Source organism: Pan troglodytes, chromosome 13 (assembly GCF_028858775.2).
Source record: "Pan troglodytes isolate AG18354 chromosome 13, NHGRI_mPanTro3-v2.0_pri, whole genome shotgun sequence".
In the NCBI taxonomy this organism is placed as follows: domain Eukaryota; kingdom Metazoa; phylum Chordata; class Mammalia; order Primates; family Hominidae; genus Pan; species Pan troglodytes.
Window position 1 is genome coordinate 73,150,051 of NC_072411.2, and position 23,693 is coordinate 73,173,743.

At 37.6% G+C, this 23,693-nt stretch overlaps 2 protein-coding genes across 10 annotated transcripts in view; both read right to left on the reverse strand.

The window, feature by feature from the left end:
• The window catches only part of TLK1 (tousled like kinase 1), a 170,513-nt gene that overhangs the window by 111,608 nt on the left and 35,212 nt on the right, over nt 1-23,693 (reverse strand). For 6 of the 9 annotated variants that reach the window (XM_001141231.8, XM_063790559.1, XM_016950016.4 and 3 more), the window contains exon 2: nt 15,217-15,335. The exons of the other annotated variants lie outside the window; for them this stretch is intronic. In XM_001141231.8, the coding sequence (XP_001141231.2) occupies nt 15,217-15,335 (119 nt within the window). The remainder of the gene's footprint in view (nt 1-15,216; nt 15,336-23,693) is intronic. 9 annotated transcript variants of the gene reach the window in all.
• Nucleotides 20,878-21,557, reverse strand: LOC129143313 (uncharacterized). Its single transcript, XM_063790563.1, has one exon. It carries the CDS (start codon nt 21,454-21,456, stop codon nt 20,959-20,961), a length of 498 nt encoding a protein of 165 aa, XP_063646633.1. The 5' UTR covers nt 21,457-21,557; the 3' UTR covers nt 20,878-20,958.

The following is a 23,693-nucleotide window of genomic DNA, read 5'->3' on the forward strand; positions in this document are numbered from 1 at the left end:
TAAAACAATAGTCAAAATCTAAAAGAATTATTTAAAATCCCTCATTCTAACTGTGTTTTAATAAATTCACTACGTTATTTCTAAAACGGTTTGATATATAAAAATTTTAACTGCCTTATCTTCTTTGTGGAGACTTAGTCCTTAAAAAACGTCTATCATTATACCATTCAAGGTTTTTGCCTTTGAAGAATGCTTTATTTGCTATTCATTCATGCATTCAAAAGTATTCATTGAGGGCCTTGGTTCTGTTGTAGATGCTAGGGATACAGCAGTGAAAAAAACAGACTGAAGTCCAGTGCTCATGGAGTTTCCATTACGAGAAGGGAAAGAGAATATAAACAAACACATAAATTTTAGTATTACCTACGGAATCAATAAGTTGTAGTATTAAAAAAAAGAAGTGGAGAAACTAAGGGGCAGTGACAAAGGTATTACCTTACATACAGCGGTGAGATAAGGCCTCTCTGAAGAGCGGAAATTTGAATGAAGTCAGCATGAAGTGTGTTTGAGGCAAGTGGCAAATAAGACAGCAAATAATAACTGCCGTGGTGGGGCAGTTGTTAGCCTAACACTAGATCAAAAGGCCTCCTGATTTAGAGGAAGGCCTTCTGATCTGTGTGGGGCACAGTGAAGACACTGAATTTTATTTGAAATGCAATGGGAAGTTTGGGGAAGGTTCTGAGTTAAGAAAAAAATTGATCTCAAATTTATATATATATATATATATATAATTTTTTTTGAGACATAAGTCACACTCTGTCACTGAGGCTGGAGTGCAGTGGTGCAATCCTGGCTCACTGCAATCTCCGCCGCCTCCTGGGTTCAAGCAATTCTCCTGCCTCGGATTCCTGAGTAGATGGGATTACAGGCACATCCCACCATGTCCGGCTAATTTTTTGAGATGGGGTTGAACTCCTGGCCTCAAGTGATCCACCTGCCTCAGCCTCCCAAAGTGGTGGGATTACAGGCATGAGCCACCACTCTTGACCTCAAATTTATATTTAATTGCACTTCATTTTTCTTCGTGATTATCTGAGATACTTTCTTTCCAGATATTTCCAATGTTCATCATTTTTTAAGGGATGTTTCTTGTTAACAGCCTGTAGATGGAGTCTCATTTACTGTGTTAATACATGCCTGGCTTTATTGCTTCCATCTTATATAATAGCAGATAAAAATGAAATATTTTCTTTTTTTCTTTTTCTCCTTCTCTTTTGTTGAATTACATTTCTTTATATTCCTCCTTCTACATTCTATTCCAGTAATTTAAAAGTTCTATGTATAGCAGATGACACAAATTCATATATAGAAAACCCTAAAAGCTTCACCAAAAAGCTGTCAGAACTGATAAATTCAGTAAAGGTGCAGAATACAAAATCAACACACAAAAATTAGTAGCATTTCTATACACCAACAATGAACTAGCAGAAAAAGAAATCAAGAAAGCAATCTCTGGCTGGGAGCAGTGGCTCACGCCTGTAATCCCAGCACTTTGGGAGGATCACTTGAGGCCAGGAGTTTGAGACCAGCCTGGCCAACATGGTGAAATGCCGTCTCTACTAAAAATACAAAAATTAGTTGGGCATGGTGGTGGGCGCCTGTAATCCCAGCTATTTGGGAGGCTGAGGCATGAGAATTGCTTGAACCTGGGAGGCAGAGGTTGCAGTGAGCCGAGATTGCACCACTGCACTCCAGCCTGGGCAACAGAGTTGAGATTCTGTCTCAAAAAAAAAAAAAAAATTCCATTTACAAGAACTAAGAACAAACAAACAAAAGTAGAAATAAACGTAACCAATGAGGTGAAGGATTTCTACAAGGAAAATTATAAAGCACTGAAGAAAAAAATTAAAGAGGACATAAAAAAATAGAAAGACACCCCACATTCATGAATTGGAAGAATACTGTGAAAATGACATACTACCAAAAGTGATCTACAGATTCAATGCAATTCCTATCAAAATACCAATGACATTCCTCACAGAAAGAGAAAAAACGTCCTAAAATTCATATGAAACCACAGAAGACTCTGAATAGCCAAAGCAATACAGAGCTAAAAGAATAAAACTGGAGGCATCACACTACTGGACTTCAAAATATACTACAATGTTCACCATGTTGGCCAGGCTGGTCTCAAACTCCTGGCCTCAAGTGATCCTCCCAAAGTGCTGGGATTACAGGCATAAGCCACTGCTCCCAGCCAGGGATTGCTTTCTTGATTTCTTTTTCTGCTAGTTCATTGTTGGTGTATAGAAATGCTACTACTTTTTGTATGTTGATTTTGTGTAACAGACACAGATCAATGGAACAGAATAGAACCCAGAAATAAATCTATGCATTTATGGCCAACTAATCTTCGACAAAGGCACTGGGAACATTAAAAACTGGATATCCATATGCAGAAAAATGAAACTAGCCCCTATCTCTCACTGTATACAAAAATCAACTCAAAATGGGTTAAAGATTTAAATGTAAGATCCCAAACTATGAAACTACTAGAAGAAACCTTAGAGGAAACACTTCAGGGCATTGGTCTAGGTTAAGATTTTATGAAGAAGATCTCAAAAGCACAGGCAACAAAAGCAAAAATAGACAAACTATTATCTCAAACTAAAAAGCTTCTTCACAGCAAAGGAAACAATCATAGAGTGAAGATACAACCTGCAGAATGCAAGAAAGTGATTTGTAAACTATTCATCTGAGAAGGGATTAACATCCAGAATTTACAAGGAACTCAAACAACTCAACAGCAAAACAATAAATAATCCAATCTAAAAATGGGCAAAGACATCTCTTGAAAGAAGTAACCATACAAAAACCATACAAATTTTAACAGGTATATTTAAAAAATGCTTGGCTGGGCGCAGTGGCTCACGCCTGTAATCCCAGCACTTTGGGAGGCTGAGGCGGGCGGATCACTTGAGGTCAGGAGTTTGAGACCAGCCTGGCCAACATGGTGAAACGCCATCTCTACTAAAAATACAAAAATTAGATGAGTGTGGTGGCGTGCGCCTGTAGTCCCAGCTACTCAGGAGGCTGAGGCAGGAGAATCGCTTGAAACCAGGAGGCGGAGGTTGCAGTGAGCCCCGAGACTGCGCCACTGCACTCCAGCCTGGCGACAGAGCGAGACTCCGTCTCGAAAAAAAAAAAAAAAAAAAAAAAGACAAAAAATAACAAATACTAGCAAGGATGCAGAGAAAGGGAAACCCTCCTACACTGTTGGTGGAAGTGCGAATTAGTATAGCCATTATGGAAAAAAATATGGAGGCTCCTTAAAAAAAAAAGATACAACTACCATATGATCCAGCAATCCTACTACTGGGTATACACAAAGGAAAGGAAATCAGTATGCTGAAGAGATATCCGCATTCCCATGTTTACTGTAACATGATTCATAATAGCTGAAGTATGGAATCAATGTAAGTGTCCATCAACAGACAAATGGATAAAGAAAATGTGGTATACATACACAATGGAATACTATTTCACCATTAAAAAATTTTCTCTCATTCACAGCAACACTGATGAGCTTGGAGGACATTGTTAAGTGAAATTAGCCAGGCACAGAAAGATAAATACTGCATGTTCTCACTCATATGCAGAAACCAAAAAGGCTGATCTTGTAAGTAGAGAGCAGAATAGAGGCAGGGAAGAGTAGGCGGGAGGGGACAGCCAACAGTTGATTAATGAATATAGAAGTACAGCTGCATAGGAAGAGTAAGTCCTAGTGTTCTATAGCACTATAGGAAGACTATAATTAACAACAATTTACTGTATATCTTCAAATAGCTGGAAGAGCAGATTTCGAATGTTCCTATCACAAAGAAATGATAAATGTTTGAGGTGACAAATATGCTAGTTACCCTGATCTGATCATTATGCATTGTCTCTACATGTAATATCACACTGTACTCCATAAATATGTACAATTACTCTATCAATTAAAAACAATAAAAGCAGAAAAACAAAAAATGAAGGTTGTATGTACAGTATCTGTTGCTTGTGCTTACTTCCTTGCTGCTGGCAAATATACTGCTCTATTTTTCTCTAGAAATAAATCAATACTCCTAGATAATGTATTTACCTTTCTACCCGACCCTCTCTGCTAGAGCACCGTTGCTACCAGCAATTTGATCCTTAGAATGTTTTTACTTCCAAATTACAAACTCTTGATGCTACTATCATTAAAATTTGCCTACCTATTAATACTGCATCTCACAAGCACATTATCATCATCACTCTAAACATTACAGGAGTCATTGGTCACAACTGTCATACACTCTGTAGCTTCACCTATATTTTAAAATTACAACTTAAAAGACAAAAGAGTAAAACCAACATTAATTCAGTATCTTCATCCAACATATACCTGTACTTGAATTTTCCCTATTGTCACAAAAATGTCCTTTATAACTGTTTTCCTCCAGTCCAGGTGCAAATCAGGATTCAGATTCACACACTACATCTGATTGCTATGTCTTGTCTCTTTAGCCTCATCCAATCTACAACAATTCCATTTACCTCTCTTTGTTCTTCAAGACACTGAATACTTTGATGAGTCCAGGCCAGTTGTCTAGCAGTGTCCCAGGAGTATTGTCTCATGACTAAATTCAAATCAAATATTTCCAGCATTAAAAACAGAGGTGATTTGTGTAACTCCTACTGCACCACCTTAGGAGGCACATACAATGTCAGATTCTCTGAGATAATATGCCAATGAAAAGTCTGATCTTGCTTATTATGGTGGTGAGAAATGGTGTCCATTTTAGACACATTTCTCTTTTGTAATAACTAATCTATGGGGTAAAACATTAGGACTCTGTAAGTATACTGCTCTTGAAAACATTTTACTAAATGTAAATGTCCAATGGAAAACATATGATCCTTGCCTTAATCAATAATTATATTGGGGATGTCAAATGGTGAGTGTTCTGATTCTACATTAGCTGGCATTCTTCTAAGAGACTATTATGTATTATAACAACAAGCATAACTAGCACCTAGATGTTGGTTCCTAAGCACCATTCTTCATTAAAATGAACCAGGAATCCTTGGAGAATGTCTGTTCATATTCAATGCAGAAAAGGACGAGGTAAGCCAGAAATGTCTTGTGTCTGAAAACCAAAGACTGATAAAAGATCTCTAAAGTGACCATGCGAAGGAGTTTCCACTGGCCAAATGTGGGACAATTTGAATTTCAAAGACAATAATGAATTATAACAACGGAATAAAAAAAGGAGCTGGCCAGGCGCAGTGGCTCAGGCCTGTAATTCCACCATTCTGGGAGGCCGACGTGGGCGAACTGCTTGAGCCCAGGAGTTAAATGCCAGCCTGGGCAACATGGTGAGACTCATCTCTAAAAAAAATACAAAAAACTTAGCCAGGCATGGTGGCACTTGCCTATCCAAGCTACTCAGGAGGCTTACACATGAGGATCACTTGAGCCTAGGAGGCAGAGGCTGCAGTGAGCCGAGATTGCGTCACCGCACTCCAGCCTGGGTGACAGAGTGAGACCTCTCTCTCAAAAAACAACAACAACAACAACAAAAAAAACAGGAGCCAGGAGACCACAGCAATACCAGAGAGACACGGTAAAGATGTACATGAACACAAATTAAGCAAAACTGTTTACACCTTTTAAATCTAGATGAAGAATATGATGGCATTCTTTATACTACATTTTCAACTTATCTATATGTATATATTATTTTCAAAGTAAAAAGTAATAAAAATTTTAAGGGGAACAAACCCACAGGAATGCAGTTTGAGAGAGCATTTTTAGTGTTATAATGACACTCTATACTCATATACTATACACTACACTGAGTATACTGTCATTATAACACTACAATAGAATATGTAACTTTAAAACATCAGGAAAAAAATTCATTTGTCCAATGGAAAACACGTAAAGTACAAGAAGACATTAAGCAATAGATGGCAGAACCGAGTCAGAAAATAACAATAATTACAAAAAATGTAATAAACAAAACTCACCATTTAAGAGAGTCGAATGCTCCTATTGTATCAAAAAACATATGCTGTCTACAAGAAATGCATTTAATTTTTTTTTTTTTTAAATGAGACAGGGTCTCACTCTGTCGTCCAGGCTGGAGTGAAGTAGCATGATCTCAGCTCACTGCAGCCTCAACCTCCTGAGCTCAAGTAATCCTCCCAACTCAGCCTCCCAAGAAGCTCCCTGGGACCACAGGTGGGTACCACCACGCCCGGCTAATGTTTTGTAGAGATAGGGTTTCATCATGTTGCCCAGGCTGGTCTCGAACTCCTGGGCTCAAGTGATCCACCTGCCCCGGCCTCCCAAAGTGCTGGGATTACAGGCATGAGCCACTACTCCCAGCCCCAAGAAACACATTTAAAAAGAGCAAAAATAAAATAGAAAACCATACACCTAAAACAAACATAAACCAAAAGAAAGCTAAAATTAACAGTAAGTAGTATACAGTCACAAAAAGAACAGAACAAGAGATACACATGTAAAAATACTGCCTCAAAATATATCAAGCAAAAACAAATGAACAGCAAGTAGAAATACATAAATCATCAGTTAAATATTTTAATACATCTCTCTCAGAAAAAGATACGCCAAGTTGACAATGCAAGGAGATATCTAAGATCTGAACAAATACAATTAACAGCTATTAGATATGAAATGTTTCTAAAATAAGGCACATTCAGGGACTGATGTCAGGGACTGATGTCATACAAACTACTTTCCAACTGTAATGCAACAGATTGAAAATCCACAACAAAAAGATAGCTCAAAATATCCTATATTAATAACCCTTGTGTTAAAAAGGAAACAAAGGTAATTATGAAATATACAGATCTGAACATTAATTAAAACAGCACCCATCAAAACTTATGGAACAGTTACAGCAGTTCTTGGAGGGACAGCATTAATCAAGAAACAAGAAAAGTTAAAATAAACGAGCTGATATTACTTCACACCCACTACACTAAAATGAAAAAGAATCACAACAAAATGTCAGGGAGGATGCAGAACAATCAAAGTTCTTATACAGGTACAAACACTGGAAATCTGGCAGTTTTTTATCAAGTAAAATATACATCTATCCAGCTAAGTATCTTCCCAAGAGAAATTAAAACATGTTACCAAAACATTTGTACCAAAATGTTTATTGTAACCTTACTCCTAACAGGCAAAATGAAAACATCCAAATACCACTCTACTAAATGCATAACTGTGGTATATCCATACAGTGGAATTCTATTCAGCAACAAAAAGAATTAACTACTAAAACAGCAACAACCTGGATAAATCTCAAAAACACTACGTTAAATAAAGGATGCCAGATACAAAAGAATATACTGCATACTTTCATTTACTGTATATGGAATCCAAGTACAGGCAGAACTAATCTGTAGTGACAGAAATTAGATAAGGGTTGGGGGAAAGGGTTTGACAAGAGGGAACTGACTGGAAAGGGGCAGAAGAAAACTCTCTGGAGGGATGGAAGTGTTCTATATTTTGTTTTGTGTGGTATTTACACTGAACAATTTCCAAATCTAAGAGGGGGGAATACGTGAATGGTTATAATACCTTTATTCCTAATTATCAAAACACTGGAAACAACACAAATGTTCCTCATCTAGAAAATGGACTAAAAAGGCCAGGCGTGGTGGCTCATGCCTGTAATGCCAGCACTTTGGGAAGCCAAGGCAGGTGGATTACTTGAAGTCAGGAGTTCAGACCAGCCTGACCAACAGGGTGAAACCCCTTCACTACTAAAAATACAAAAATTAGCTGGGCATGGTGGCACATGCCTGTAATCCCAGCTACTCGGGAGGCTGAGGCAGAAGAATCGCTTGAACCTGGGAAGTGGAGGTTGCAGTGAGCCAAGGTTGTGCCACTGCACTCCAGTTGGGCGACAGAGCAAGACTGTCTCAAAAAAATAAATAAACAGAAAATGGACTAAAAAGAAGTGGTTATCTTCATAGAGCAGAATACTATTTAGCATTCAAAAGGGTCAAATATCCAACAACATGGATCAATCTCAAATGAATGCATTATGATAAGTTAAAAGAAGCCAGACTCAAAAAGGTACATATTGCAATATGTATCCATTTATACAGCATTTCTTAAAAACCTAAACTAAAAGAACAGAAAACAGATCAGTGGTTGTCAGAGGCAACCTAGAAGAGTTGACTACAAAGGGGTATGGGAAAATATTTCGGCAAAATAAACTATTTAATACCTTAATTGTGATGGTGGTTACACAATTATATACATCTGTCAAATCTTACAACAGAACTATATAGTAAAAAAGGGTAATTTTACTAACTGATAATTATACCTTAATAAAAACCATGGGGAGAAAGTCCCATAACCGAACACATAAGAGCTACACATTTTACTGTACATTAATTATTTCTATATACAAGTAAATAAACTAAACATTCAACTCAATAGCTGGAAGAAGAGCCAGAGAAGCAAATCCAAAATAACAAGTAAATTATGAAGGCAGAAATCACTGCGGAAAAGGGAGAAGAAAAAAGCAGTGAAAAAAATTAAAACAAAAATTTGTTTATTTGAAATAGTCATTAAACAAAGCTCTGGCAAGAATGAACAGAAAAGGAGAATATGAAGAAAGAAAATAACAAAGGAGGTTTTTAAAGTATTATAACTATATACTAATAAGTTTAAAAGCTTACATGAAATGAACTGATGAACTAAATATTAAAGAAATTAAAATCACAGTAAAAGATCTCCCCGGCTGAGCACAGTGGCTCACACCTGTAATTCCAGCACTTTGGGAGGCCAAGACAGGTGGATCACTTGAGTCAAGAGTTTGAGACCAGTCTGGGTACATGGTAAAACCTGGTCTCCACAAAAAAAGTCCAGCAACAACAAAAAACTAGCCGAATGTCATGGTGCAAGCACCTATAGTCCCAGCTACTTGGGAGGCTGAGATAGAGGGACTGCTTGAGCCTGGGAGGCATAGGTTGCAGTGAGCCGAGATCACACCCCTGCACTCCAGCCTGGGCGACAAAGTGAGACCCTGTATTCAAAAAAAAAAAAAAAAAGCCACCATTCTAAATAAGCTCCAGGCCAGGCCAAGACAGTTTTACGTGTCTACTCATATTCTCATGAACATTTCCTATCATATACAGGATGCTGAAAAAACTAAAAATAGTGAAAGGGGCCCAGTTCATTTTGTGAGGCTAATGTGATAGTGAATTATAAAACAGATATGGTAGGGTAATGAAAATGTTCTGTATCTTAAGAGGAATGTAGATTACATGAGTGTATATACATTTGTCAAAACTCACTGAACTACATTCTTCCAGTCGGCACATTCATTTCTCTTAAAGCATATATGTAAAAATTCTAAATAATTAATCATGTATTAAATCCAATAAATGGTAGGGATTTTGTTTGTTTGTTTTTGTTTTTTTTGAGAGAGTCTTGCTCTGTGGCCCAGGCTGCAGTGCAGTGGCATGACCTTGGCGCACTGCAACCTCCGCCTGCCGAGTTCAAGCAATTCTCCTGCCTCAGCCTCCCAAGTAGCTGGGACTACAGGCAAACGCCACCATGCCCAGCTAATTTTTGTATTTTTACTAGAGACAGGGTTTCACCATATTGGCCAGGCTGTTCTTAAACTCCTTACCTCGTGATCCGCCCACTTTGGCCTCCCAAAGTGCTGGGATTACAGGTGTGAGCCACCACGCCTGGCCTGATAAATGTTTTTTAAATAGTATATCATATCAAGTATGGTTTATCCCAGAAATACAAACAAGGTTCAACATTTTAAGAATCTATTAAATTATTGTATTAATAATCCAAAGGAGAAAAATCTGAGTCTTTTAATCAACACTGAAAAAAGACTTTCATAAGTTCAAAACTATTTATAATTTTTAAAACAAACAAAATCTCCTTAACTAACCAGGAATAGAAAGGCTCTTCTTTAATTTGGGCAGTTATATACTCCAAACCTAGAGCAAACATTACACTTAATGAAGAAACTTTAGACAATTCCTCTTTTAGAGCAAGAACAAGACACAGCATTCAAGGTCATGACCATGACCAAGATAAGGAAAAAATATGTATTTAAGGTATAAGAGATTAAACTATCATTTTTGGAAGATAATTATTTCCCTTAAATAAATCTACAGAACCAACAAACCATTACAACCAATAAAAGAGAACAGCAAGACTGCCAGATACAAGACCAAACTATAAAAATTAAAAGCATCCTAAGCCAGCAAAAATCAACTAGAAAATATAATTTAAAAAAGATTAACAACAAACTTTAAAGGATCTAACAGCCGAAAATTCCTAAGAAGTCCATGGGGAGAACTGAATAAACAGGGAGACATTTCATGTACTTAAATAGGATAACCTAATCTTACAAAGATGTTAGTAGTCCCTAATCTACAAATTGAATGCATTCAAAATTAAAATTACATTTGAATATTTTAAGGAAAAAGACACAAAAAAAGCTATAATAGAAGAATTCCCAAATGCTATCAAGAATATAGAGATGCTTAAATTTTTATGAAGGACTAAAGATCCATAAAGAACAAAGTCAACCCTAGAAAAAGAGTAAACGAGAGATTTTACTCTACCATATAAAAAAGACATACCAAAATATGATAGTATTTTTAATGTGATACTGGAGCACAAGAACACAGATCACTGAAACATCTGAAACATCAGAGACATTTCAGAGACAAACCTACATACTATATATACATGGCAACCACATACATATCCTTTTTTTTTTTTTTTTTTGAGACAGTGTCTCACTCTTGTCACCCAGGCTGGAGTGCAATGGCACAATCTCGGCTCACTGCAACCTCCATCTCCTGGGTTCAAGCAATTCTCCTGTCTCAGCCTCCCGAGTAGCTGGGATTACAGGCACCCGCCACCATGCCCAGCTAATTTTTTGTATTTTTTAGTAGAGATGGGGTTCCACCATGTTCACCAGGCTAGTCTTGAACTCCTGATCTCAAGTGATCCACCAGCCTCGGCCTCCCAAAGTGCTGGGATTACAAGCGTGAGCCACCACACACGGCCCACATATACTTATCATATATATGTAAATCATATATGTGTTAATTATGTAAGTCATATGTATGATAAAGATGGCATCACAAATCAATTTTTAAAAAGATGATTTAAGAAGCACTGTGGAGAAAACTTGTTCACTAGATGGAGAAAAATAAAACTGGATCACTACCAATATTATATAAAAGATGGACCCTAGATGGATTAAAGAGCAAGTATGATAGTAAACCTATAAAATTAATAACAGAAACTGTAGAATATCTTTATGGTCCAGGGATGCAGAAGCAGTATCTAATTAGAATACCATCAAGGTCTATGAGATCAAATTCTAGTTTTTGAATTTCTTGTTTGAGCCATTCTAACTATTTGTAAAGACTGATATTTGAGGACTTTTATTCTTTCTTAGGGATCATCCAAAAAACAAAAATTATATTTATTGTTAATAGAATAAAACTCATTCCATCTTGCAATTACCAGATGTCAAATGGACCCTTTCATAAATCTAAAATATATTATGGAATCTTACATATCTTATTTTTCCTATATTTTGAATTTATCACGTACTAGCAATTACTTCATCATCACTTATTATTTTCATCAATTATTCCCAACTATACTAAAAAACAAAATAAAAAATCAAAGAAAAAAATGAAGAATGATGGTGTATGGTAGGCAGAATAATTTCCCCAATGATACACACGCCCTAAACTCCAGAGCCTGTGACTATGTTACCTTACATGGCCAAAAAAAGGACTTTGCAGAAGTGATTAAGGGTAAGGCTTTTGAACTGGGGAGATTATCCCAGATTATTTGGGTTGGTCTAATCTAATCACATGAGTACATAAAAGTAGAGGCCCAACCTTTCCAGACTGTTGTCAGAGGGAGACGTGACTTTGGAAGAATGGTCAAGGAGATGGGCTGTTGCTGGCTTTGAAACTGGAGGAACAGCCAAGCCAAAGAACACAGCAGCCTCTAGAAACTAAAAAAGGTGGCCTGGTGCAGTGGCTCACACCTGTATTCCAACACTTTGGGAGGCCGAGGTGGGCAAATCACCTGAGCCCAGGTGTTCAAGACCAGCCTGGGCAACAAGGTGAAACCTCTTCACTACTAAAAATACAAAAATTAGCCGGGCACGGTGGCACGCACCTGTACTGCCAGCTACTGGGGAGGCCAAGGTGGGAGCATCACCTGACCCCAGGAGGCAGAAGGTGCAGTGAACCAAGATCATGCCACTGCACTCCAGCCTGAGTGACAGAGTGAGATCCTGTCTCAGAGGGAAAAAAAAAGAAGAAGAAACTAAAAAAGGCAAGGAAACTGATCCTCCCCTTGAGCCTCCAAAAAGGATTACAGTCCTATAAACACCTTGATTTTAGCCCATAAAACTAGTAACAGACTTCTAACCTACAAAACTATAATAAATTTGTGTTGTCTTAAACTCCTAAGTTTACTTAGTTTGTTATGGAAACAATAGAAAAATACAGATTTAATAACCTAAAAGGATGGTGCAATAGTAAAATAAATCATCTTTCAGTTTTCTTCTTGCCTTCCATTATCTTTCAAGTACTGCATCATCTTTCATCTTGCTTCATCTTTTAAGAATTTCTTTTTTTTTTTTTGAGACTGAGTTTCGCTCTTGTTGCCCAGGCTGGAGTGCAATGGCGCGATCTCGGCTCACCGCAACCTCCGTCTCCCAGGTTCAAGCAATTCTCCTGCCTCAGCCTCCCGAGTAGCTAGGATTACAGGCATGCACCACCATGCCTGGCTAATTTTTTTTTGTATTTTTAGTAGAGACGGGGTTTCTCCATGTTGAGGCTGGTCTTGAACTCCTGACCTCAGGTGACCCGCCCACCTCGGCCTCCCAAAGTGCTGGGATTACAGGCGTGAGCAACCGCGCCCGGCCTTTTAAGAATATTTTTGAAAGACTAGAATACCATCTTTGTAGTCTAATGTTAGCTTTCACTGACTCCACCTAAGAATTCAAAAATTTTCATTTTCCACCCACGATGGCCAAGAGAAGAAAATGACAGAGGAATACATCTTACAATTATTAGATGAATCAGAAAATATAAACACCAACAGTAGCATGTCTAGACTCTGAAGCTGATGGTGGTGATATTGACTATTCGTAAAATCTCACATAATCAGGTAACATAATGCTAGACGAATTTTCTCAAATTCAAGAATCAACGAATTGAACAATATATTTCTAAGGAAAAAAAGAAAACACAGTAAGGACTGCATCATATAATATTCTGCAACCATATTCTGGACCACCTCATTATGCTCAAAGGACACATCACAGTACTCTTTCATCTTTTATGTCTGTGAGCCAAAATTTACCTGATACAAAGAGATGTACAAGGTAATTCTTATTAAAATATCTAATAAAGTTGTTTTTCATAATACTTTTATTCCTGTGTCTATAAATTAGTAGTAAAATAACTTATAAATATAAAAATACAAAAAGGTCTATTTGACCCAAATGGTTAATGGTGATGCTTATTTCTGTTAAATACCAAGAGTTAGTCAAAACTTTGGAGATACAAACCGTAAGGCAAAAAATTGGTGAGACTGACTACAACAAATTTAGAGAGTTCAATGTGCTATGAATTCACACAACTCCAGTTCAACAGAGACCGTGAACAAAGTAAGAGACATATGACAAAGTGGGAGAAGTTACTTACGATGTATGAAGTCAACAAGAAATCAACATGTAGAATATACATGGAACATGAGAAAATCAGTTCAAAAAAGAAAGTAATACTAATATAAAAACAGACAAAGAATTAAAATAATGTCTAAGACTCCCAACAACCTAACAAGCATACAAAGAAATGCTCAAAATAGGCCGAGCGCGGTGGCTCACGCCTGTAATCCCAGCACTTTGGGAGGCCGAGGTGGGTGGATCACCTGAGGTCAGGAGTTCGAGACCAGCTGGCCAGCATGGTAAAACCCCGTCTCTACTAAAAATACAAAAATTAGCCAGGCGTGGTGGTGAGCACCTGTAATCCCAGCTACTTGGGAGGCTGAGGCAGGAGAATCGCTTGAACCTGGGAGGCGGAGGTTGCAGTGAGCCAAGATCATGCCACTGCACTCCAGCCTGGGAGACAAAGTGAGACTCCCTCAAAAAAAAAAAAAAAAAAAGAAGAAATGCTCAAAATAATTGATGGTACAAGTAAAACAAGAAGATATTTTATACTTAAATGAGGAATGTGGATGGTGTCAAGTGTTTCTGCGATATGGAAATACAGAAATACTCATGCACTCCGCTGAAAATGCAGATTAGTACAACTGTTCTGAATAGCAACCTTGTATTTATACAATTTCAGTCTATACATACCCTATGATCTAGCAATTGTACTCTTAGGAAAACATCCTAAATAAATGGTCACAAAGGTCCATAAGAGCCCAAGTACATGAAAACTCATCACAGTTTAAGGTAGACAATCTGGGTCTATCACTGAAAGGCTGAACACAGCAATACCTAACCTTTTTGGCACCCAGGATCAGTTTCATGGAAGACAATTTTTCCATGAAAAAAGAGGGAAGGTGGAGGTTGGGTGGGGAATAGTTTAGAGATGAAACTGTTCTACCTCATATCAGGCATTAGATTCTCATAAGGAGTGCACAACCTGGATCCCTCGCATGTGCACAGTTCACAATAGAGTTCATGCTCCTATGAGAATCTAACGCTGCCGAATCTAACAGGTGGAGCTCAGGCAGTAATGCTCACTCTCCTGCCGCTCACCTCCTGCTGTGTGGCCGGTTACTAACAGGACTGGTACTGGTCCTTGGCCCAGGGGTTGAGGACTCCTGGCCTAAAAGATATACACTATTAAAGTTTTATGCAGCAGTTAGAAACCGTGGATTAGATGTACAGATAGGACCATGGATAATAAGGGCAGGAAGGATAAGAAAGTACATAGTGGGAGACAGGCAGTACAATCTACCAAACTCCTTTTTATCCCTGAAACATATTATGCTGTATTATAATGCCCCTGAAATATGGTATACTACATTAAAAACGCATTTATGAACACTGATCTTATTCTACACATTATAAAAGCTACATTTGCTGTTAAGCACGTTATGTAGGAATCCTTTACATACTATTTTAGATCATTTAATAGAAAGAAAGACTGTCAAATAAAGATGAGAATTTTGCTCACTTTAGCTCCAACACTGCAACTGCCCGTACTTCCAGTGCTCCCACTTGCAACTCCAGTAAATCTAGCTTCCAATAACTCTTGCCTTCTTGGATCCAGACTATGAAGCTCATCCATTGCACCTATTAAGAAAAAATATATATATATGTACACATATATATGTGTGTATACTTTATACTTACACACACAAATATATACATGTGATTAGTTAAGATGTTAAAAATTTAGGAATGAATGCTACAAGCAGATGAAATTGAGAGACTTTATTTTTAAATGTACACATCAACTTATCAAAACATCTTACAATGGATTTCCAACACTTTTGGCTGCAACTCACAGAAGAAATATATTTTCCATCTAATTTAGTACACAGTTACGAACATTCATATATTTAAAAGTTTCACAGAATACCAAATCTTACTGCAATGCAGTAGTAAGAGTCCTGTACAACATCTATTTTCTAGCCTATCCTAGTCCACTTAAAAAAGAGTGACGTGACACTAGTAAATAGCAATTAAATTGATTTCATAAACCAACAATGGACCATGGGTCCATAGTTTAAAAAATACTACTCTCCTAATGTAATCTCCCTATTCTGAGCATACCCAGAATTGTAACTATGCGACATTACCACTTAATTATTTTATGTATATCTTATATAATTAACTACATTTTAAACGATAAAGAACTGTTTTATTATTGTCACAATCCTTAAGATTTTTTGTACAGTTGATAGTTTTAAGTTTCCATCAGGTAAATGAAACACAAACACATTTACCACACACACAGATGACTGAAGTAACACTTACTATTATTAAACCACCTTGAAAATTAAGGGGAAAAATTTAACACCCTGATGTTATTGTTATTATGCAGACTAAAGCACTCCAAATTCTAGATGAAGTTCAAACAAAAATTACTTTATCTATGTCTGCTAATTCTCTTCTAACAAAAACCCCAGAAGTGACATAAATGAATGGCTCTCAAAGGGAGCAGGTAAGGATATTACCAGAATCCAGAATGACTTGGGGAACATTTTCGAACTATACTAGCCCCTTCCACACATCCTGACATTCCTCTCCTAAAGGTTAACAACTACTCCTATAGATCTTATCTTTTGAAATTCCCTTTCTTACTTTTTATCCTCACCTGGACAGAGGACTAGATGGATGGTGGCCACTCTTTCACGCTTATTTGGATCCCTGTACCTGAAAATACAGCTTCCTCTGTCTACTTCTTCTAGCTCAAAAAAAGAGGTAAATCCCTCTAAAAAGCTAAAGCCTTTAACACTTGCTTTTGACCTCACTCCTTCTTGACATCCAAGAAATCTTGTATTCACAAGTACCCTACCTCTCTGGCATCTACTCACTCCTTGTCTCCTTCTGCCCTCACTTATGTCTTTTTAGAAGTCTACCTTAGCCTCAATTTTACTGTACTACCATTTAATTCTTCCCTTAAACTGGTTTATAACCATATCATCCTTAGTATCATCAATGCTTCCATTTTTTCTCTTCCTATTACATCAGAAACTGTATATTATTCCTTTATTGAGAGGAAAAACCAAAGCAAAAACATAAACAGTTCTAGTTTTCATAATTCAGCCACACCTGTTCCCCCCACTACCTTCTTGTTCTCTCTTAACTGCAAATATTCCCCATGGCCTTCTGTTTTCTTTTCAGATCTCCTTTGGCTTCAAACATGATTCTCAAATCACACACCTATTATATGCCAGGTCTGCCAAGTCTTAAGCCTGGCACTGAAACTTACAATCTACTGAAGTTTTGCTTTATAAAAAACTATCAATCCTTCCCTGGCACAGGACTATTTTGAAAACATTAAATCACATTTTTAAAATAAGAATATGGTACTGGCATAAAGACAGACATATATATAGAGCAATGGGATAAAACAGGGAGACCAGAAAATAAACCCTCACGTGAAATGATTTTCAGTAAGAACACCAACACCATTCAGTGGAGAAAGATCAGTCTTTTCAACAAATGGTGCAGGGAAAACTGGATATCCACATGCAAATAAATTGAGTTGGATCCTTACTTTAACCATATAAAAAAAATTAACTCAAAATGGATCAAATGCCTGAATATAAGACCTAAAACTTTCTAACTCTTAGAAGAAAACATATGGATAAAGCTTCATGGCACTGAATTTAGCAATGGTTTCTTTGATCTAACACCAAAAGCACAGGCAACTAAAGAAAAAATAGGGCCAGGTGCAGTGGCTCATGCCTGAAATCCCAGCACTTTGGGAGGCCAAGGCCAGCAGATCACTTGAGGTCAGCAGTTCGAGACTAGCCTGGCCAACATCTCTACTAAACGTCTCTACTAAAAATACAAAAAAATTAGCCGAGCGTGGTGGTGTGTGCCTGTAATCTCAGCTACTCAGGAGGCTGAGGCAAGAGAATCACCTGAACCCAGGAGGCAAAGGCTGCAGTGAATCGAGGTCGTACCACTGCACTCCAGCCTGGGCGACAGAGTGGGACTCCGTCAGAAAAAAAAAAAAAAAAAAAAAAAGGAAGGAAGGAAAATAGGTAAGTTAGACTTCATCAAAATTAAAAACTTTTGTGCCTAAAAGGACACAATCAACAGAGTGAGACGGCAACCCACAGAATGGAAAAAATATCTGAAAAGTATATATCTGATAAAGGATTGATATCCAGAATATATAAAGAACTTCTACAACTCAATAACAAAAAAACCCAATTAAAAAATGGGCAAAAGACTGGAATACAAATTTTTCCAAAGAAGATATGCAAATGACCAATAAGCACATGAAAAGATGCTCAACATTAATCATGAGGGAAATGCAAATCAAAATCACGGTGAGATACCACTTCATACCCATTAGGATGGCTGTTATCAAAAACTAAAACCCCAAATATACAAGTGCTAGTGAGGATGTGGAGAAATTGGAATCCTTGTGCATCGCTGGTGGGAACATAAAATGGTGCGGCCACTGTGCAAAACAGTATAGCGGTTCCTCAAAAAATGAAACACTGAATTACCATATGATCCAGCAATTTCACTTCTGAGTATATAACCAATACAAGCGAAAGCAATGGCTCAAACAGGTATTTGTACAAACACATTTACAGCTGCATTATTCACATTAGCCTAAAGGTAGAAGCAATCCAAGTGGCCATCAACAGATGAATGGATAAACAAAATGTGGTATCTACATACAATGGAATATTATTCAGCCTGAAAAATGAAGAAAATATGGGTGCATGCTACAACACGGAGATCTCTGAAGATATGCTAAGTAAAATAAGCCAGTCACAAAAGGTGGTTGCCAGGGGCTGGGGGTGTGGTGGAATGGGAAGTTAGTATTTAATGGGTACAGAGTTTCAGCTGAGAAAGACAGAAGATTTCTACAGATGAATAGTGGTGATGGTAGCACAGTATGAATGTACTTAATACCACTCAACTTTACATTTAAAAATAGTTAACATGGTAAATTTTATATTTTGCCACAATTTTAAAAAAAATAATTAGGTGTCGTGGCGCCTGCCTATAATCCCAGCACTTTGGGAGCCCAAGGCAAAGAGAATCACTTGAGTCCAGGAGTTCAAGATCAGCCTGAGCAACGTGGCAAAACCCTGTCTCTACAAAAAATACAAAAATTAGCTGGGTGTGGCAGTGAGCATCTGTAGTTCCAGCTACTAAGGAGCTGAGGTGGGAGGACTGCTTGAGCCCAGGAGGTCGAGGCTGCAGTGAGCCAAGATTGCACCACTGCACTCCACGCTGGGTGACACAGCGAGAACCTGTCTCAAATAATACTTACAAGTTCTCAATTCAATAAATTGGACTTCATCAAAAATTTAAAATGGTGCTAGTTCAAAAGAACATGGTTACAAAATGAAAAGGTAAACAACAGATTGGAAGAAAATATTTATAAAGCATATATGTGCTATATACTATGCCTACTCTTTGACTTGATAACTGGTTGATGGCACACTGAAATTTACCATGGAAGATGAGGGCATGGGGCCCTGCTTTGACCTAGATCAGTAAATAATAATATATTTTGTTTCCTATTGTTTTTCCCAGATATATAGCTTCCTCTAGGACCTCAACCCTCTTCATGAGGTCTTACAGGAAATTAGGCACCCAAGAACAAATGGGTTTCTAACCAAAAACTCTTAAAAGCACAATCTCTCCTTAATTCTTAACACCTTCTAATTACTTTTTGTTTTGTTTGTTTGTTTTTTGAGACGGAGTCTCACTTTGTCACCAGGCTGGAGTGTAGTGGTGCAATCTTGGCTCACTGCAACCTCCACCTCCTGGGTTCAAGCGATTCTCCTGCCTCAGACTCCTGAGTGGCTGGGACTACAGGTGCTCACCACCACGCCCAGCTAATTTTTGTATTTTTAGTGAAGACGGGGTTTCACCATGTTGGCCAGGATGCACCATGTTGGCCAGGATGGTCTCGATCTCTTGACCTCGTGAATTACACACCTCAGCCTCCCAAAGTGCTGGGATTACAGGCGTGAGCCACCGCACCCGGCCCTAATAAGATATTTTAAAGAGGCAATATACTCAAGAGCCCCTGGTGTAATTCCTGGCACATAATAGGTGCTTAGCAAATGTTAATCCTAAACAGTAGAGCCTTGCTACTTAAACTACAGTGCATGAGCCCAGCAGCAACTGTATCACCAAGATGCTTATAAGAAATGCAAAATCATGGGTTCCTCCACAAACCGACCACACCAGAATCTGCATCTTAACAAGATCCCCAGTAATTACTATATACATTCATGTTTCAGAAGTACTTCTGTAGAACACAGATCTGTAACTTTTTCTGTAAAGGGCCCAGTCACAAATATTTTAGTCTTTGCTGGCCAACAGGCAAAATCATATAGATACTTACATAACAAGACAGAAACAATTTTTTTTTTTTTTGGAGACACTCTGTCGCCCAGGCTGGATACAGAAACAATTTCCAAAAACTTTTTATTGACAAAATCCAAGATACAATAATGAGTATAATATTTTATAATAGGCCAGGTGCAGTGGCTCACGTCTATAATCCCAGCACGTTGGGAGACTGAGGAGGGCGGATCACTTAAGGTCAGGAGTTCAAGACCAGCCTGGCCAACGTGGTGAAACCCCATCTCTACTAAAAATACAAAAATCAGCCAGGTGTGGTGGCGGATGCCTGTAATCCCAGCTACTTAGGAGGCTGAGGCACAAGAATCACTTGAACCCAGGAGGTAGAGGTTGCAGTGAGCCGAGATCACACCACTTCACTCCAGCCTGGGTGACATGAGAAGACCCTATATGAAAAAATAAATAAATAAATAAACACACACACACACACACACACACACACACACACACTTCTTTTTTTAATAAAAGTTTGCTAATGAAAAGAATGAAATTCTTTTTGAGAAGATAGCACCTCACTTAATTGGGGTTTCCTATCATCAAAATCTATTACAAATACTCATCTGTTAAATTTTGTTTTGAGACGGAGTCTTGCTCTGTTGCCCAGCCTGGAGTGCAGTGGCACAATCTCGGCTCACTACAACCTCCACCGCCCAGGTTCAAGAGATTCTCCCACCTCAGCCTCCCAAGTAGCCGGGATTACAGGCACATGCCACCATGCCTGGCTAATTTTTGTAATTTTTTTTTTTAGTAGAAACAGGGTTTCACCATGTTGGCCCAGCTGTTTTTGAACTCCTAATCTCAAGTGATCAGCCCACCTGTGCCTCCTAAAGTGCTGGGATTACAGGCATGAGCCACCACGCCTGGCCTCATCTGTTAATATTGATCTGCAGGCTAAACGCAGTGGCTCACGTCTGTAATCACAACACTTTGGGAGGCCAAGACAGGTGGATTGTTTGAGCCCAAGAGTCCGAGACCAGCCTGGGCAACATAGGGAGAACCTGTCTCTACAAAAATTAAAAAAATAAAACCTAAGGTGTGGTGGTATGCACCTATGGTCGCAGCTACTCAGGAGGCTGAGGTAGGAGAAGCGCTTGGGGCCAGGAGATACAGGCTTGCAGTGAGTCATGATTGTGCCACTGTACTCCAGCCTGGGTGCAGAATGAGAGCACTTTTGCTTAAAAACAAACAAACAAAAAAACATTGATCTGTAATGAGACTGCATGTATTTGTCTTTGAAAATGTCTTTTAACAGAAACAGATATTGCCAAATATTGATATTAACCCACAAGCATGATTTTAATTGAGCATATTCATTACTGGGAAGGCAGTTATCCATTGGTTCTTCATTTGATATTTGCCTTTCAGTATGTCATCACAGTGCAGATTAATTACTTCCAATTCAAGGTTAGGTAGAAAGTTTCTCCACTACAAAATTAAACAAATTTTTGAAATATGGAACTTTCTGTGCATTTGTGTCAACTTCTGAAAAATGCTGTGGGAACTATAGTTTGAGACTAGAAAATACGTCCACTCATATTTATGTGGGAATGACAATCTAACTTCTTTGACAGCTTGAGAAATATATAAAGCAGCCTGAAATTATTTGGGATTTGAATATCAGTTGCCACTGAAATGACTTTACCACATTCTTTCAAATACAGGCACTATTTTGCCTTGAAATCTTAGGTTAAATTCATTTTAAAAACATTACTCAATCTTCACAAAAAGCTAATTTCCAAAGCTAATTAGTATTTAATAGCAGTTGAGGGCAGTTCTCTTTATTAAAAAAATTTCAATCTCAGCCTTTAGCTCAAACAATTGTGAAAATATACTTTACCACTTCTAAGCCAGTCAGGATATTTGTCCTGTTTCTAACAAAAATTAATGCAGCTGATGCTAGTTAAGTCCAAAAGAGCAAACTGACTTCACAGTTGACAGTACTGATTCAGTAACACACATGGATAGATGGAAATATTTTCTGCAAAGTATCTGCCAATGAATAACCATAAACTATGAACTCCTCAGTTTTACAAGCTTTGTAAATTAGTCCAACTAAGCCTTTTGCTGCTCCGTATGTATTCTATCACCACCGCTTGCAGCACATCCTAGCAGATTCCACTTCAGATTGTACTTAGTGTTTTCTCAGCTTTGAAAATATTCTTGCCTGTAGTTGTTCTGCACAGACTATTCAGAGGCCAACTTTTCTGCCACTTCAAACTCGGAATTGACTCCTTGAATAAAGAACAACTGAATTGTATCAATAACATCTGCCGGCTCATCAAGAGCCGAGAAAAACCACTCCAAATCATTTGCCTTGTTTTTTAATTGACTAGTGATGTTGCTTCAAATGTCCTCAACTCTTAAATCAACTGTGCTTGCCAAAAAGCTAATAGCCTAAAACAAGTTTATTTTCTCTGGACATAATTTTTTTGACTGCTTCAATAAAATACAATTTAATTAACTCAACATCAGTAAATGGCTTTCCTTGCTTGGCAAACAAATAAGCCACTTGGAAACTTATTTTGGTGGCAGCCTCATTTTCATTTTTATGAAGAAATTATGCTGTGATGAGATATTCCATTTTTAAGTTTTGTAATTTTTCTATTGCTTTGCTGAGAGTTGGACATAGTGTAGTATATGATTAGTCTAGTTACTTTCATGTATACTGTATTCCTCTATTGCAGCTCTAGTGTCACTTCATAATAAGAGCAATGTTTTGCTATTAAATTCAATAACAAAATAACCCACACTCCAATGTGCCTTAAAAGCACGTCTATATTTTTCTCTTCTTTCCTTTTTTTGACATGATGGATACACAGTGGTAATAAATAAACAAATAAAATAAAAAATTGCAATCTGGTCACAGATGTGGCACTCAAAACACTGTCAAGCAATAATGGCAGCACTGAAATTTGTGGTACACCAAACAGTAGCTTGAAGTAATGAGAATGCCATATACAGTTTCTGTCAAAACTCCTCAGCTCTGCCATTATAAAGCAAAAGCAGCTGTGTTCCAATAAGACTTTATTTATAAATAGAAAATGAAATTCAAATTTCACATGTCACAAAGAATTATTTATTTTTTATTTCAACAGGTTTTGGGGGAACAGGTAGTGATTGGTTACATGAATAAGTTCTTTAGCGGTGATTTCTGAGATTTTGGTGCACCCATCACCTGAAAGAATTATTCTTTTTTGATGTTTTTAGCCATGTAAAAATAGGTAAGTTTGCTTACTCCTGTTCTAGAAAACACACTTCAAAGATTTCAATCTTTTATGGACTCAAACTGTCATTTTTGACCCTTAACAAAAAATTCTGTCCTCAAGAGGGAAATTTTCTGGAAAAAAAGTAAATTCACTATAATCCATCAAATTCTTTATTACAATAAATGTTTATAATTTTGAAAAGGAAGAAATTACAAAAGCCACTATAAAGATCATACCATTCTTAAAGAATAGCCCATTTCAAAGCACAACCACCTGTCTTTTAATTATGCTACTCTTCTTACTATCCTGTTTCCCAAAATTTACAAATGTAAATCCAAAACATCACATAAAACATATAACAAGGAAT

What these genes read in the sequence shown, in the direction of transcription:
- LOC129143313 (XM_063790563.1), bottom strand. Translation starts at nt 21,456, where the DNA reads ATGGATAACTGCCTTCCCAGTAATGAATATGCTCAATTAAAATCATGC.